The sequence below is a fragment of the Malassezia japonica genome, chromosome 3 (assembly GCF_029542785.1).
Source record: "Malassezia japonica chromosome 3, complete sequence".
NCBI lineage: Eukaryota > Fungi > Basidiomycota > Malasseziomycetes > Malasseziales > Malasseziaceae > Malassezia > Malassezia japonica.
In genome coordinates, this window is record NC_083372.1 from 21,990 (window position 1) to 35,578 (window position 13,589).

At 68.3% G+C, this 13,589-nt stretch overlaps 5 protein-coding genes across 5 annotated transcripts; 3 read left to right on the plus strand and 2 right to left on the minus strand.

The window, feature by feature from the left end:
- Positions 1–39: 39 nt before the first annotated feature.
- MJAP1_001874 (uncharacterized protein) lies at positions 40–6,195 on the plus strand (the record flags this gene model as incomplete). The annotated part of the gene is made up of 1 exon (XM_060265822.1): positions 40–6,195. One exon carries the CDS (start codon positions 40–42, stop codon positions 6,193–6,195), a length of 6,156 nt encoding a protein of 2,051 aa, XP_060121805.1.
- Positions 6,196–6,227: 32 nt separating this feature from the next.
- On the plus strand, positions 6,228–8,682 carry MJAP1_001875 (uncharacterized protein; the record flags this gene model as incomplete). The annotated part of the gene is made up of 2 exons (XM_060265823.1): positions 6,228–8,373; positions 8,396–8,682. The coding sequence occupies 2 exons, from the start codon at positions 6,228–6,230 to the stop codon at positions 8,680–8,682; spliced, it is 2,433 nt and encodes an 810-aa protein (XP_060121806.1).
- Positions 8,683–8,724: 42 nt separating this feature from the next.
- On the minus strand, positions 8,725–9,535 carry MJAP1_001876 (uncharacterized protein; the record flags this gene model as incomplete). The annotated part of the gene is made up of 2 exons (XM_060265824.1): positions 8,725–8,858; positions 8,887–9,535. 2 exons carry the CDS (start codon positions 9,533–9,535, stop codon positions 8,725–8,727), a joined length of 783 nt encoding a protein of 260 aa, XP_060121807.1.
- A 17-nt stretch (positions 9,536–9,552) lies between these two features.
- On the minus strand, positions 9,553–12,901 carry MJAP1_001877 (mannosyl-oligosaccharide 1,2-alpha-mannosidase; the record flags this gene model as incomplete). Its single annotated transcript, XM_060265825.1, has 6 exons — positions 9,553–11,877; positions 12,089–12,150; positions 12,173–12,309; positions 12,331–12,413; positions 12,436–12,721; positions 12,744–12,901. 6 exons carry the CDS (start codon positions 12,899–12,901, stop codon positions 9,553–9,555), a joined length of 3,051 nt encoding a protein of 1,016 aa, XP_060121808.1.
- Positions 12,902–12,940: 39 nt separating this feature from the next.
- On the plus strand, positions 12,941–13,544 carry ALG13 (N-acetylglucosaminyldiphosphodolichol N-acetylglucosaminyltransferase; the record flags this gene model as incomplete). Its single annotated transcript, XM_060265826.1, has 3 exons — positions 12,941–13,244; positions 13,272–13,413; positions 13,436–13,544. 3 exons carry the CDS (start codon positions 12,941–12,943, stop codon positions 13,542–13,544), a joined length of 555 nt encoding a protein of 184 aa, XP_060121809.1.
- Between the last annotated feature and the right edge of the window lie 45 nt (positions 13,545–13,589).

Consider the following 13,589-nt stretch of genomic DNA (forward strand, 5'->3'; position numbering starts at 1 on the left):
CCCGATCGATGACGTAAGCCGTCCGACGTCCCCACGACGATGGGCGAGGAGATGACAGTGCCGCCGGACGAGCCTGCGGGCTGGGGCGACGCTCCTGCGAGCGCGGAACCGCCTGTGCAGGCGAGTGTTGAAGCCGAAGTCCAGGCGAGTGTCGACGCCGAAGTCCAGGCGGTCGACGCCGAGGTGCAGGCGACAGACGTTTCGTCGGTGGCCGCCGAGGCGGAAGCGCCGCCGGCTGCCGCGCCAATGCCGCCGGCGAGTGCGCCTGCCGGCGAGGCGCCCGCTACGACTACTCCCTATATCCCTGCGACGGCGCTTGATGCGGCGGCGCTTGCCGAGGCCGTGCGCAGTGACCAGGCCAGCATGTTCTTGTTGCAGTGGCTTACGCATGCCGAGTCGATCCTCGCCGCGGACCGTACCGGAAGTGCGGCATTTGTCGAGGCCGCGCTGTGCCTTTGTGGTGCGCGGCGGCCCCATGTCGAGACGCACAACGGTGCGCCGTCGGCGCTGGATAGCATTCCGACTGGGCGCAGTGCGCGGCAGCTCCTGAGCCGCTGCCTTGTGCACATCTACCAGGACGAGGACGCGGAGAAGCCGCCTCTGTACGACGCGATTACCTCGCTCAGCGATGCGGTGAGCAAAGAGGCCGTGCGCCCCGATACGCTGTCGCGCCATGTCGCTGCGCTCGATGTAAGCGCTTCGCTCCTGAGCGCCTTTCCCAATGCCGCGGCCATGTCGCACGGGGCGCTCGTTCCGATCTGCCTAAAGCTCGCGCGCACGTCGAGCGCTCCGGTGCTCGCGCGCTACCACGCGCTGTGCCTGCTCGAGGTTTTGCTGACCCACCACAGCGTCGGCACGCTGTCGGCGAGCGGCGTGAAGGATTTGTACAAGGCGCTGCGTGCTGCGCTCCTCGACAAGGCCGGGCCGATGGTGCGCGCGGCATGCGGATGCCTGCGTGCGCTCGTGGCGCAGCACGATGCGCTGCGTGCCAAGAGCGAGATTGAGGGCGTGGCGCTGCAGTGCTCCAAGGTGATGCACACCTCGGACGTGGCGACGCGCACGTCGCTCGCCGAGCTTGTCGCTGCGCTCCTTACGCAGACCGAGCTGCACGGCGGCAGTGACGGCGAGAATGCCAAAGGCCCCGTCGCCACGCCGCTCTATACGCCGCAAGAGATGCTGCAGACGCTCCAAGTGTACGTCGCGCGCGCGACGACGTGGCAAGGGCGAACAGGCGCGCTGCAGATGTACGCTGCGCTCTTTGCCAAGCTGGGTGCATCGTTCATCGAGGGCCACTACGAGCTCTTGCTCATGCACCTCGTCAACACCCTTGGGCAGCACACGGCGGCGATGCTGACGCCGGCCGAGGCGCTGCATCTGCGCAGCGGCCTGCGCATCGTGCTGCAAACTTACCTCTGTGCGCAGCTTACCGAGCCCGCGCAGGAGCGCGCCGCCGTCGAGCTCGGCACGCATATCCTCGGCGTGTGGCCGCCACGCACGCCGAATAGTCCCCCTCCTGGCGACGCGGCGTTGGCGCTGAGCCTCGATGCGTGCACGTCACTCATCGCGAGCCTCGGCGGCCTTGCTCGGCCGCTGCACGATGCGCTGTACGAGCCGGTGCTGACGCTCCTCGCGCACCCCTCGCGCCCGGTGCAAGTGCGTGCAGCGTGGTGGCTGCGTGTCGCCTGCGACGTCCATCCCGTGCTCCTTGCGCCAACGTACACGCGTCTGCTGCAGTACGTGCGCCGCGATGTTGCGGCGCTCAGCACCGCGCAGCACGATCGCGGTGTCTCGCTGCGTGCACGCCTGGCGGGGCACAGCAGTGCGCTTGCGGCGCTCGTCCCGATCGCCGCCGCACAACCCCTGTACGCGCTGAACGAGGACGCAGAGGACGTGTTTGCTCTTGCCACTGACCTCCTGCAGCAGGTCGCCGAGCACGGGCTGGGCGAGGCTGCGGCGGCGATCAGCGCTGCATGGACGCTCCTCGGCTCGCTCTTTGCGCTGGGGCCGCTGTTTGCGCGCCCCCACATTGCGCGCCTCTTGCAGCTGTGGCGCAACGCACTCGCGGCGCCCCCGAACCCCACGTCGCTCGACGAAGGTGCGTGGATGTTTCTGTTTGGCGTGCGCGAAGGCGCGCTGAGTGCGCTCCTGTCCTTCTTCTTGCACGGCGGCGCAAGCGTGCTCACGCAAGAGAGCGCGCGCCGCGTCGTCGGCATGCTGAGCAACGTGCTCGTGTTTCTCAATGGCTTTAGCGTCTACCGCCGCACGGCTGATGCGGACGCCATTGTGCTGCTGACGCGCGAGCGCGAGCCGCGCGTGCGCGCGCTCTTGCTGCGCTGCTGCACCCAGCTCGCGGACCGCCCTGCGCTCGAGCCGCTGCAGCCCACGCTGATGCGCCTCGCACTGCTGCTTGCCGCGCAGCCCGAGCGCTTTGTCGGCAGCGCGGCACAGGCGGCCATCTCGCAGAGCAGCGGCGCGTTCCAGATGTGGTCCGCCGCCGACCAGTACGCGTACGGCGTGACGAGCATGGTCGAAAAAGAGGGCGCAGCGCTGCGTGCCTGGTCGCAGCCCTTCTGCCCCAAAGCGTACGTCCCGCCGCACCTCGCGATGGACATTGCTATGGACGGCGTGCACGCCACGCTCGACCGCCTCGCACACACGCCGGTCGTCGGTGCGCTGGAGCACGAGCCGTTTGCACTGTACGTCGCGCCCTATCCCCCGCTGGACGAGTACCGCGTCAAGGTGCCCGAGGCGCCCGCCCCCCCGCCTGCGCCCACCGCCGAGGTGGACGCGGCGCTGGAGTTTATCGCCGCGACGCTCCCCTTCCGGGAGCGCGATGCGCAGATTGTTGCTGTCGAGTACCTCGCGCAGGCGATCCGTGCCCCGAGTCTCGAAAAGAATGCGGGGTGCCGCATCGCTGTGCTGGCAAACAGCACCGTTGCGCTTCTCGGTGCGCTGCGCACTGCGATGGACGCACACAATGCCGCGCGGCGCCCGTCCGGCTTTGCGAACGACCGCGTGACGCATGCGGTGCGTGCCGTGGCCCAGACGACGCTCCTGCACGGCGATGCGGTGCTGCGAGCAAGTGCTGCAGAGCTGTACGGCCGCCTTGCTGCCGTCGCAGGCTCGCAGGCGCTTGCGAGCCAGGTGCAGTTTCTGATCGAGCAGATCGTCGACAATCGCCACGCCGACTCGCGCGCGGGCTGTGCGCTCGCGGCCGGCGAGGTGTATGCGCGTGTCGGCGGCCTGAACGCCTCGCCGCTGACCAAGACCGTGAGCCGACTGCTGCTGTCGCTGGCGCGCGATCCTCACCCCGCCGTGCACTGTGCGGCGCTCGCTGCGCTGCAGAGCGTCATTGACGCGGCAAGCCTCGGCTACCAGCCGTTTGTCAGCAGCACGCTTGCGGTGATGAGCGAAGTGTACGCCATGCCGACGCACGAGCCGGAAGGCGGCAGTGCGGGCTCGAGCAATCTGCGTGTCGCGCTCCCCGCCTACCGCGGCGTGGCGTGCGTCGTGGACGCCGTCGTCGGCGTGCTGGGCGCGGATCTGCGCGAGAGCACGACGCGCCGCTGGCAGATGTACGCGCTGCTGAATGCGCTTGCGCACGACCAGCGCGCCGGCATGTATGCCGAGGCCGAGGCCGTGCATGGACTGCAGCGCCTTGGCCTGATTGTTCCGGAAATGCTCGAGACGCGGCAGTGGGCGGCGCTGCTCTATGCGACGCTGCAGCGCGAGCCGCTGCGTCTGCAGCGTGCGGCCGCCGCGGCGTACTACCAGATGGCGCAGCGCGGCACGCGCTGGCTCGCGCAGTACGGCGGCAGTCCCTTGCTGCACGCGCTGCTCATGCAGCTCGACCGCGCCGCGTCCCTCGACGAGATCCGTGCGCTGCTACTGAGCTGGCTGCGGCAGTCGGCGCCGCAGCGGCCGTGTGCGTGGATCGACCTGTGCGGCACGCTGCTGCTTGCTCCCGAGACGCTCGCCACCACGCCGCACACGGCCGCGGCCGTGGGCGACAGCGAGGAAGAGGCGGCGGCGCTCGCGATCGACGTCCCTACTGCCCCCCGTGCGATTACCGGGTGGCGTACGCGTCTGTTTGTGCTGCACTGCCTGCACGCGGTCTTTGTCGCGGTGCAGTCGAGTGCGACGCACATCGAGCACCTCGGTGCGACGGCCGATGCAGCGAACCCTGCGAGCCTTGCGAGCCGTGTCGGGGAGCTGATCAAGATGGCGTTTAGCGCGAGCACTGCGACGAACCGTGCCGTGCGTTTGCACGGCCTCCAAGTCCTGCGCGACGTGATGGAGTCGTTTACCGCGACGCGCGACCCCGCGTTCCCCGAGGCGCGCCTCCTCGAGCAGTTCCAAGCGCCGCTCGCCGCCGCGCTGACGCCCGCCTTTTCGGCGGAGAGTTTCCCCGAGGTCCTTGCGTCGGCGATTGCGGTGTGTGCGGTGTACGTCGGCGCCGGTGTGACGCATGCGGCGCCGCAGTCGAACCGCATCGTCAAGCTCCTCGTCCAGTCGCTGAACCAGACGGATGCGCAGCCGATGACGACGCTCGGCGAGATGACCAATCTCGGCCCGAATGCGGCGGCCTACCTGCAGATTGCCGTGCTGCACGCGTGGGCGCGCCTGGCGATTGCGAGCCGCGAGCATGCGTCGCTGAGCAGTGTGCTCGAGCCGCACCTCTCGCTCCTGACGCAGCGCTGGGGCACGGCGCTCGCCGAGTACGCCGTCCTGCGCGAGGACGGCAGCGCGCAGCGCACCACGGCGTTTTTGCCGCCGATGCGTGCGGAAAGCGCTCTGGGCGAGCTGGTGCAGGAGCAGATGTTGGGCCACTTTGCGCACGCATGGCCCGCGATGCTCCAGGCGATCACGGCGACGCTGCAGCGCGGCGCGGCGCCGAAAGACGTGTCGTTCTTGTCGCTGTACGCGCTCGCCTTTGAGACGCTCTGCCGCGAGCTCGAGCGTGGCGACGGCGCGGACCGCGGCACGCTCGCGATTGTCCTTGCGTCGCTGCCGGTGCTTGCCCAGGGCCCGTACGTCGGCGAGTTTATTGTGCAGCCCGCGCTCTTTGACGAGCTGCTGCGTGTGGCGCAGCGTGCGTTCCTCACGCACGACGTGCCGATCGCACTCGGTGTCCTGCACGTCCTCTCGGCGCTGGCGCAGAGCCTGCGTGAGCGCCTGCTGGAAGACAGTGACGGGATGGTGGATGATACGCACTTTGCAGACACGCCGCTGGGCTACATGGTGCGCCTGCTCTATGGCTACGTCGAGCGGATTCCCACGATGCACGGCGTGCGTGCCGACAAGGCCGCGCTGCTCGCCGGCGCCTGGAGCACGCTCACCGAGCTGATCCACGTGTGCACAGCCGGCGTGCAGGCGCCGCTGCTCGCCTCGGCGCTGCACGTCTTTGCCGAGATGGCCAAGCGCGAGGACGACACGGCCCACGTGCTCGCACCTGCGCTGCCGGTGCTGCGTACGCTTGCGCACGCCGCGTGCAAGGTCGCCGACGCGCCGCTGCGCACGGCCGTGCACGGCTTCCTCTGCGCGCTGCTAGACACGGCGAACGCGATGCGCACGCGCTCCGGCGACGTCGCCGAGCTCAAGAGCCGCAATGCGCTGGTCGCTGTGAGCCTCGTCGTGGCGTCGGTCGACAGCCGCATCCCGGTGAGCAGCGAGGTGATTGACGACTTTACGCACCTCCTCGCCTACAAGCTGCAAGGCGACGCACGCGACGCACAGATCGCGCTGCAGTGCATTGCGCCAATGGTCCAGGCGCCGCAGCGGCGGCACGCGCTGCGCCTCGCAGTCGGCCGCCTCCTGCCGCACCTCGTCGCGTACGTCCTGGCGAGCGCCAAGGCGCCCGACGCACAGACGGTCCTCGCGCTCGACCAGCTCGTCGGCATCCTCGCGACACTCGACGACAAGGCAGCGGCCCTCTGCATCGTCCTCCCGGTGCTCGCCGCAGCGGTCGAGCGCCCGCCGGCCGAGGCGGCGCTCCGCGAGCAGGCGTGTGCACACCTCGTGCGCCTCGCGCAGAGCTACCCCACGCACCTCAAGACGGCGCTCGCCTCGCTCCCCGCCCACACACGCACCCTGCTCCACGACGCACTGCGGCAGGCGATGGGCCTCGCGCACGGCCCGCCCCGTGCCGCGCCGAAAAGCGAAGCGCGCATTGCGCTCAAGACCTTTGGTTCGTAGAGGAATTAAGCCTGTAGTCCACCACGACGAGCATGGCCGACGCGAGCGCGCATGCTGGGCGCGCGGACGTGGGGCCCAGCGGCAGGGAGCCGGACGGTGTCGACGCGCACGGCAGTGCGTCGCCGACGGCGGCGGCGCACGGCGCAAACGGCGCGTGCAAAGCGCCGCCGCTCGCCGCGTCGCGCACCCGCCAGCCCCCGGCGCGCGGCATTTTGCGAGCGCCGCCGCCGGGGAGCAGCAGTGCGCTGTGGCTCGGAAAGGAGCTTGTCTACAACCTCAACAGCCGCCTCGCGCAGCAGAATCTGCCGTCGCTCCCGGTCAAGGTGCCCAACACCGGCGCCGTGTCGATGCTCACCGGCGTCTTTCGGCGGTGGGGCAGCGCGGCCGGCGCCGCGGCGGAGGCACCGCACGAGGCACCGCCAGCAGACGCGCCAGCGCCGGCCCACGCCGGCCGCCGGCGGCACGTCCACTTTCGGGTCGAGGACCTCGCCCACACCTATCCGATTGCAACGGCGGATGCGCCCGGTGCCGAACGTGCGACGCGCGACCGGATCGAGGAGGAGTATGAGATGCGTATGAACCGCCTGCTTGGCCGTGCATGGACGCCGGGCGAGCTGCAGGGTCTGTACCGCATGTGCTGCCGCGCGCGCGAACAGGCGCCGTGCGGCCCCATCCTCCGGGCGCTCGACCAGGCGGCGTCGTGGCCGCGGGGCCAGCACACGCTCGACTTTACCTCGGTCGACTTGCGCGCGCACGCGCAGCCGCTCGCCGACATGCTCGGCGCGCCCATGGCGCTGCAGCGCCTCGTGCTCGAGGACTGCCACCTGACCGATGCCGGCGCCGCGGCGATCCTCGATGCGTTGCTGACCGCGTCGAGCGTGCGCTCGCTGAGCCTCGCCGGCAACGTGCACGTCCGCGCGCAGGGCTGGGACGCGCTGGGCGACCTCGTCGCCCAAGGCACGCTCGAGCACCTCGACGTGTCGGAAAACAGCCTGGCGAAAAGCGCGGTGCGTGCGCTGTTGGGAGGCGGCGCACACAAGCTGCAGACGCTGCGTATGGAGCAGTGCGATCTGCGTCCCGCGTCGCTCGACATTATCGCGCACGCCGTGCACCAGTCGCCGCTGCGCCACCTGTCGCTGCGCCGCAACCGCATCGGCGGCCACGGCGTCGAGGTCCTGGCCGCCGTACTGCGCGACGTCCCCGAGGACGCTGCCGCTGCGATCGAGGCGGCCGAGCATGCCTCGCCCCTCGCGAGCGGCACGGAGCTGTATCCCCCCCACGGCGATGCGCCCGTCGCGCGTGCGCTGCTCGAAGGCACGCCGGTCGGCCTTTCCGATGCGCACGAGCGCCTCCGTGCAGAGCTGATGCGCGGTGCGGCCGCCTTTCGGTCGGTGCTCGCGCCGCTGCCAGTGTGCAGCGCGCTTTTGACGCTCGATCTCAAGTCCAACATGGTGCGCGGCAATGTGGCGCCGCTCGCCGCAGCCTTGCGGCGCAACCGGACGCTGCGTGTGCTGAGCCTGAGCGACAATGAGCTGGACCCCCTTGGCCTGGCGCTCCTGGCCGACGCGCTGCGCTACAACACCACACTCGAGACGCTCGACGTGAGCCACAACCCCTGCTGCGCGGATATGGTCGGCGTGCTGCGCCTGCGCGAGGCGCTCGCGGTGCACCCCAAGCTGAAGCGTGTCTTTTTGGCCAACACGCAGCTCACGCCCGAAGGCGCCGTGGCGCTCGCCGAGTGCCTGCCGGATGCGCGCCATCTGCTGCACCTCGACCTTGCCGGTAATCCGCTGCGCCTCGTCGGCACGCTCGCGCTGCACACGGGCCTCACGGCGAACGCGTCGGTGCGGTGCCTGGACGTGTCGGTGGACACGTCGGACGCCGAGCAGCTCGCTGCGGCGCAGCGCATCTACGACGTGTGCCATGCCAATGCCGAGGCCGCACACGCGCGCGCGACGACCGGCACGGCGCGGCACCAGGCGCACCAGGCGCTGGAGCGCTCGGTGCTCGCCGCGGCGCTGCACAAAATCCAACCCCCGTCGACGGCGCACATTGATGCGCTGGACGCGGCGCGCCACGCGCTGCGCCCGGAGGCGGGTGAGAGCGAGCAGGCGTCGGCACGCGCGGCACTCGAGCACGCCGTGGAGCACTGGCCCAGCGCCGACGAAAAGATCCTACGTACGTCCCTTGACTCACCCAGCGGAGGCGCAGGCGGTTCTCCATCAGCTATGCGATACCAAAAATCCCCCTACTCTTTCGCTCGAGATGCCCAACACCTCGAGCGAACAGCCCAAGAGCCCGACCGCGCAGCGCGCCGAGGGGCTCTTGACGGAGGAAAGCAAGGTCTTCCGGCAGGCCAAGACCCTCGAGGTCAGCGACGAACACCACTCGCCTGTGCACACGTCGCCGACGCTCGACGACGAGGACAAGAGCGGCGACGAACTGCGCCAGGAGATCCTCGAAGCGACACGCACGGCCGTGAACTAAGTAGCGCGTGCATGTACCATATACCTGCATTAGTCGATCGACTTACCCTTGCTTGGCGACAATCCCGCGGTCGGGCACCAGCACCGTGTACCGCGCAACCCACTCGGGCTCGAGGCGCCGCGCGGGCGGCGCAAGCTGCGGCGCAAGCTCGTCGAGCTCGTCGGCAGCGAGCATGGCTGGGTGAGCAGACAGAGAGGGACGTACGCTGCGCGTCGTGGTGCACGACAAACGGCGCATCGTGCGCCGCGCACCACTGGTACAGCTCCGCATCCGGCGCGCACTCGCGGTGGTGCGCACCGGCAGAGACCAGCGCGGGGTATGCATAGACGGCGCGGTCGTCCGCCACGCCGCGCACGTCGGGTGCGACGGAGGAAAAGACGGCCTGGAGCGCAGGCAGCGCGAGATCCGCAATGCCGACACGCACACCGAGCGCGCCGGCCGCGTTCCACAGCCGCCGCAGCGCAGCGGCGGTCGCTTCGTCCGGCACCTGCGCCCGCGCATCGAGCTGGTCGGCGAGCGCGGGAAAGGCGAGCACGAGCATATCGACGTGTGCCACCTCGGTCAGCGCACGCACGCGCTCGAGCGCATCCGTGACGTACTGCGCATTGTACGCCGCGCCGTCGGAAGCAGGCGCGCCGAGGAAAAAGAGCTTGACAAGCACCTGCGTCCGGTCGTCGGCCGCGAGCACGTCGCCCGCCGCTGCGCGCACCGCCTCGAGCGGCGGCACCTCGTCGCCGCTCGAGACAAACGGCAGCGCGCTCGTGTACACGAGATCGGCAAGCAGGCCCGCCTCGGTCGTCGGCGCGCCGGTCGCGAGCGCCGACGTATACAGCTTCACGCACCGCGCGCTCATTCGTGTGGAGGTACTGGCTACGGAGCAGGAGCAGGGTCGTCCGCCCGCTGGGTGGCGTGAAAGTGGTCCAGGAGCTCGCTCACCTTTTCCCGGACCGACTTGGGGATCGTGTCGGTAGGCACGCCCGCGTCGGGTGCTTTTGTGACGCGCTGTTTTTCCTTGTCGGCGGTTGTCGATGCGGCCCGCAGCCGCTCGTACAGATCGTGTTTTTGGGCGTTGGAGAGGCCGCCGCGCAAGAGGCCCTCGCCGCCGCAGTACGCCTCGCCCTCGCACGGGGGCGGGGGTATCCATTTCTGGAGGCTCGCAGGAATGTCCCCTGCGCGTGCATATTTTCCCTTGCGGGGCGTAAGCAGGGGATGGGCCTCGGTAGTAAATACAAAGTCGTCGAGCGAGACCAGGTCCGGGGGAGAAAAGAGCAGGTAGTAGTATTTGAACGTCTCGGCGAGCGTGAAGCTTTCCATGCTGTCGGTGTGCAGGGCGGGAATACGGTGCACGTCGCCGAGCGCCGACACGCCGCCGGTGACGAGGCTGTGTGTCATCCACGAGGCAAACATCTGCCAGCCGCGCTCCTGCCACACGGGGTCGCCGGTGAGGCGCCACATGTAGAACACGCTCTCGATCGTCTCGGGGCGGTTGTAGTGCGGCCCGAATCCGTTGCGCACGCCCGTCTGGGGAAAACCCTCCGCCTCGCCGCGGTGGCGCGTGCCGTTCTCGCCCTGCTTGATCTGGTACCGGTCCGTGTCGCGGGGCCGAAAGAAGATGATTTCCTCCGGCCCCATACCGGTGCGCGAGCCGTTGTATGCCCAATAGCACGTCTCGGTGAGGCGCCGAGCGACATTCATATCGGTCGTGCGGTGCGGCAAGAGACGCGCGCCTAGGCCCATCATGCCGCCCGCAAAGCAGCCGAGGTGCTCGAGCTTGGGCTCGTACCGCGCGTTGGGGCCCCACGTCTCGGTGATGATCGCAAGCGACGGCGCGTTCGGCACGACTTCCACGTCCTTGATCAGGTACTCGATCGCCGAGTCGATCGCGTCGCTGTACATCCGCGGGTACTGCGCGAGGCGGCCGCCGAGCAGCTGGTGCTCCTTGATGAGGTACTCGTAGTACGAGTCCGCCTGCCCTCCGAACGTGTACTTGCCGCTGAGCGCGAGCGACTCCGGATAGACTCGCGTGGAGACCAGCGTGCCCATCCGGCTCTTTTTCGTAATGTTCCGGTCAAAGTAGTCGGTGACGCGCTGCACGCGGTCAAAGTAGGTACGATTGCCGGTCACCTGCCAGAGGCGCGTGAGCTCGAGGAGCATGCTGCCTGCCTCGGCCAGCACGATGCTCTCGTGGTGCCCCCGCGGCTTCTTGGCCGTGTAGTTGGCCGGGTCGTCGATCTTCATGCGCCCGACCGGGAGGCCACTCAGCGTATCAAACGCAGGCAAGATGAGCTGCGCGAGCTCCTCTGCGCGATCGAGCATCAGATTGTCGCCGGTGAGGTCGTACGCGGACAGCAGGCCGCCGAGGTACCGGATCGCCGTCTCAAATACCGGCACGCGCCCATCCGAATTTCCGTACGCACTGCGCTCTCCGCCGACATAGTGAAAGTTGACATCGTGGACGTGGTGCCGCGCGAGGTTGTACTCGTCGTGCAGGCCCATCACCAGCAGGGTATCAAGTGCATCGACAATCGTCGCGCCCCATCCATTAAAGTTGTTGTTCGGCCGCATCGACACGGGCCGCAGCTCGTCAGCGCCCCACGCGTGCTCCTTGTACCCCTGCCAAGCGCGCACAAACGCGTTGCGCACCATCGTCTGGCGCGACGCCAGCATCGCATCGCGCCCGTGGTCGTTCGCCTGCCCCGAGTGGCGGTGGGGGTGCGTAAAGGCGTACTGGACCCTGGGCACCGGCTCGGGCGTGCGCATCAGCTCGGAAAGCGGCGGCGACCACGCATCGTACGGCGCAGGGCGCCAGTCAGCCCCCAGCGGCTGCTTGTCCGGGCGCGCCGCATCCTCTGCCGAGGACCGCGAGCCGTTCTCCTTGCGCGTCCACGGAAAGATCTTCCAGGACTTGGGCGGCAGCGAGGGTGCCCTGATCGGCCGCGGCGGGGGTACGAGCGGGGGCACGTTCTCGAGCAGCAGCATCTGCTTGCTTGGTATTTCGCCGCGGTGGGGATCGCCTTTGGTGTACAGAGTCGACAGCGGGCGCCCGCGCATGCTCTCAGGGATGTGGGGGGGGAACGCGTCCTCCCCCAGCGTCACATTGCTCTGCGGATCGATGGCCGCGGCAGGGTAGTCCGACATGTCGAACGACGCAAAGGGGCTACGCCGCGGGGTCGGCAGACCGTCCGAGGCCATGTGCTCATGCACAAACAGCACGACACGCGCAAATAGAAATACAAGTATCAACAAGAGGCATATCCTCACAGCCTTTCGTCGGACCATGTGCCGTATGAGGGCACTCGTCGGCGACTCCATCGCAGAAAACGGTCAGGACGCCGCGCGCCAAGCTTCTCCACATCTACGAAAATACGCGGGGCCACACCGAGGGCAGTTGATGCATGGTGGAGACGGTGACGATGCCGTCGGGCTGCGTGTACGCCTCGTTGCTGGGATGTAGCTCGTCGTAATACACTGGGTCAGTAGTAAGACGTACCGCACGACTGCCAGCCGAGCGCATGGGCCGTGCGCACATTGTTCAGGCTATCGTCGACAAAGTAGTGGTGCGCGTCGCTCCGCGCGCCGACCGCCGCCTCGGCCGCCGAGTAGAATTCGCGCTCGGGCTTGCAGGAGCTGGTGAGTCATGCGACGTACAAATCAGTGATCGTATAGTCGCAGTACACGACGCCCTGCACGAGCTTATCGAGCTGGAGCAAGGAGAGAACACGCAGGGCGTGCTGCGTGAGCATCGCGACGTACCCGCTTGTACGCGTTCGTCAGTGCGTACACGCGCACTTTTTTGCGGTCGATGCGGCGCAGGAGCGCAATGAGCGCAGGGTCCGGGTGCAAGATCTCCTCGAGCGGGAGCGCGCCGTCGCACTTTTCGTCGTAGTCCATCGGGTCGATGGTGTGGTGCTTCACGAGGCCGCGGATCGCGAGGCCGTACTCTTTGTAGTAGTGCATGTGCAGCGCCTCGGCCTCGTCCTTATCCAGGCCCAGCGTCCGGAAGTAGTCGCGGATAAGCACCGCCATCTGGTCGGCAATCCTGCGTCAGCGCAGGCACGTACCGCGTCTCGACCTGGGAGTACAGCGTATTGTCTGGTGAGAGAAGCGACGTACCAATATCCAGCCAAAGGATAGTGTCTGCATCGCGCGCATCGACATACTCGGCCAACGGAAGGAAGCCCACGCACGCCGTCCACGGGCGTTCCAGCGCCCCGGCCATGATGGTGTGGAGGGAAAGCACGGGCCGCTTCCTGCCGCGATGGCCGCACGGGAGGAGCTTACCTTGCTAGTGACTGTCGGCAGCACGCGTTTCGACGCGCTGGTCGCGCGCGTGCAGGACGACGACGTGCTGCAGGCCATCGGCAGCCTGGCGCCCAACGCGCGCGTCCTGCTCCAGTACGGCAGGAGCGACGTGCGTCCTCCTGCGCACGCCAAGCCCACCATCGTGCACGGCGTCGAGGCGCTGGTATATACAATGGACAACGTGCACGTCTACCTATTTCGCTATGCGCCGAGTCTGCAGGCGTTCATGGACGCGTCCGACATGGTCGTCGCCCACGGCGGTGCGTAGCGTATTTTCTCTGACCCAGGCGCGGGCACGATCCTCGAGGCCCTGCGTACGCCGTCGCATCCCCGTGTGATGGTTGTCCCGAACGCGTCGCTGATGGACGACCACCAGCGCGAACTCGCGGACACAATGGCACCGGACTATTGCCTGCTCGGCGACCTGACGTACGCCGCTCTGCTTACCCAGGTCGCTTCCTACACAGCTCTCTACGCTAGCGACGCGCACTTTTGCGCGCTTCCCGAACCGTAGACAAGACGCGCTGCACGCCGTCGTCCTCGGCGCTTGGGGCGCCTGACTGTCCCCACACACCTGTACACACCTCCACTTCCCACCGTCTTGG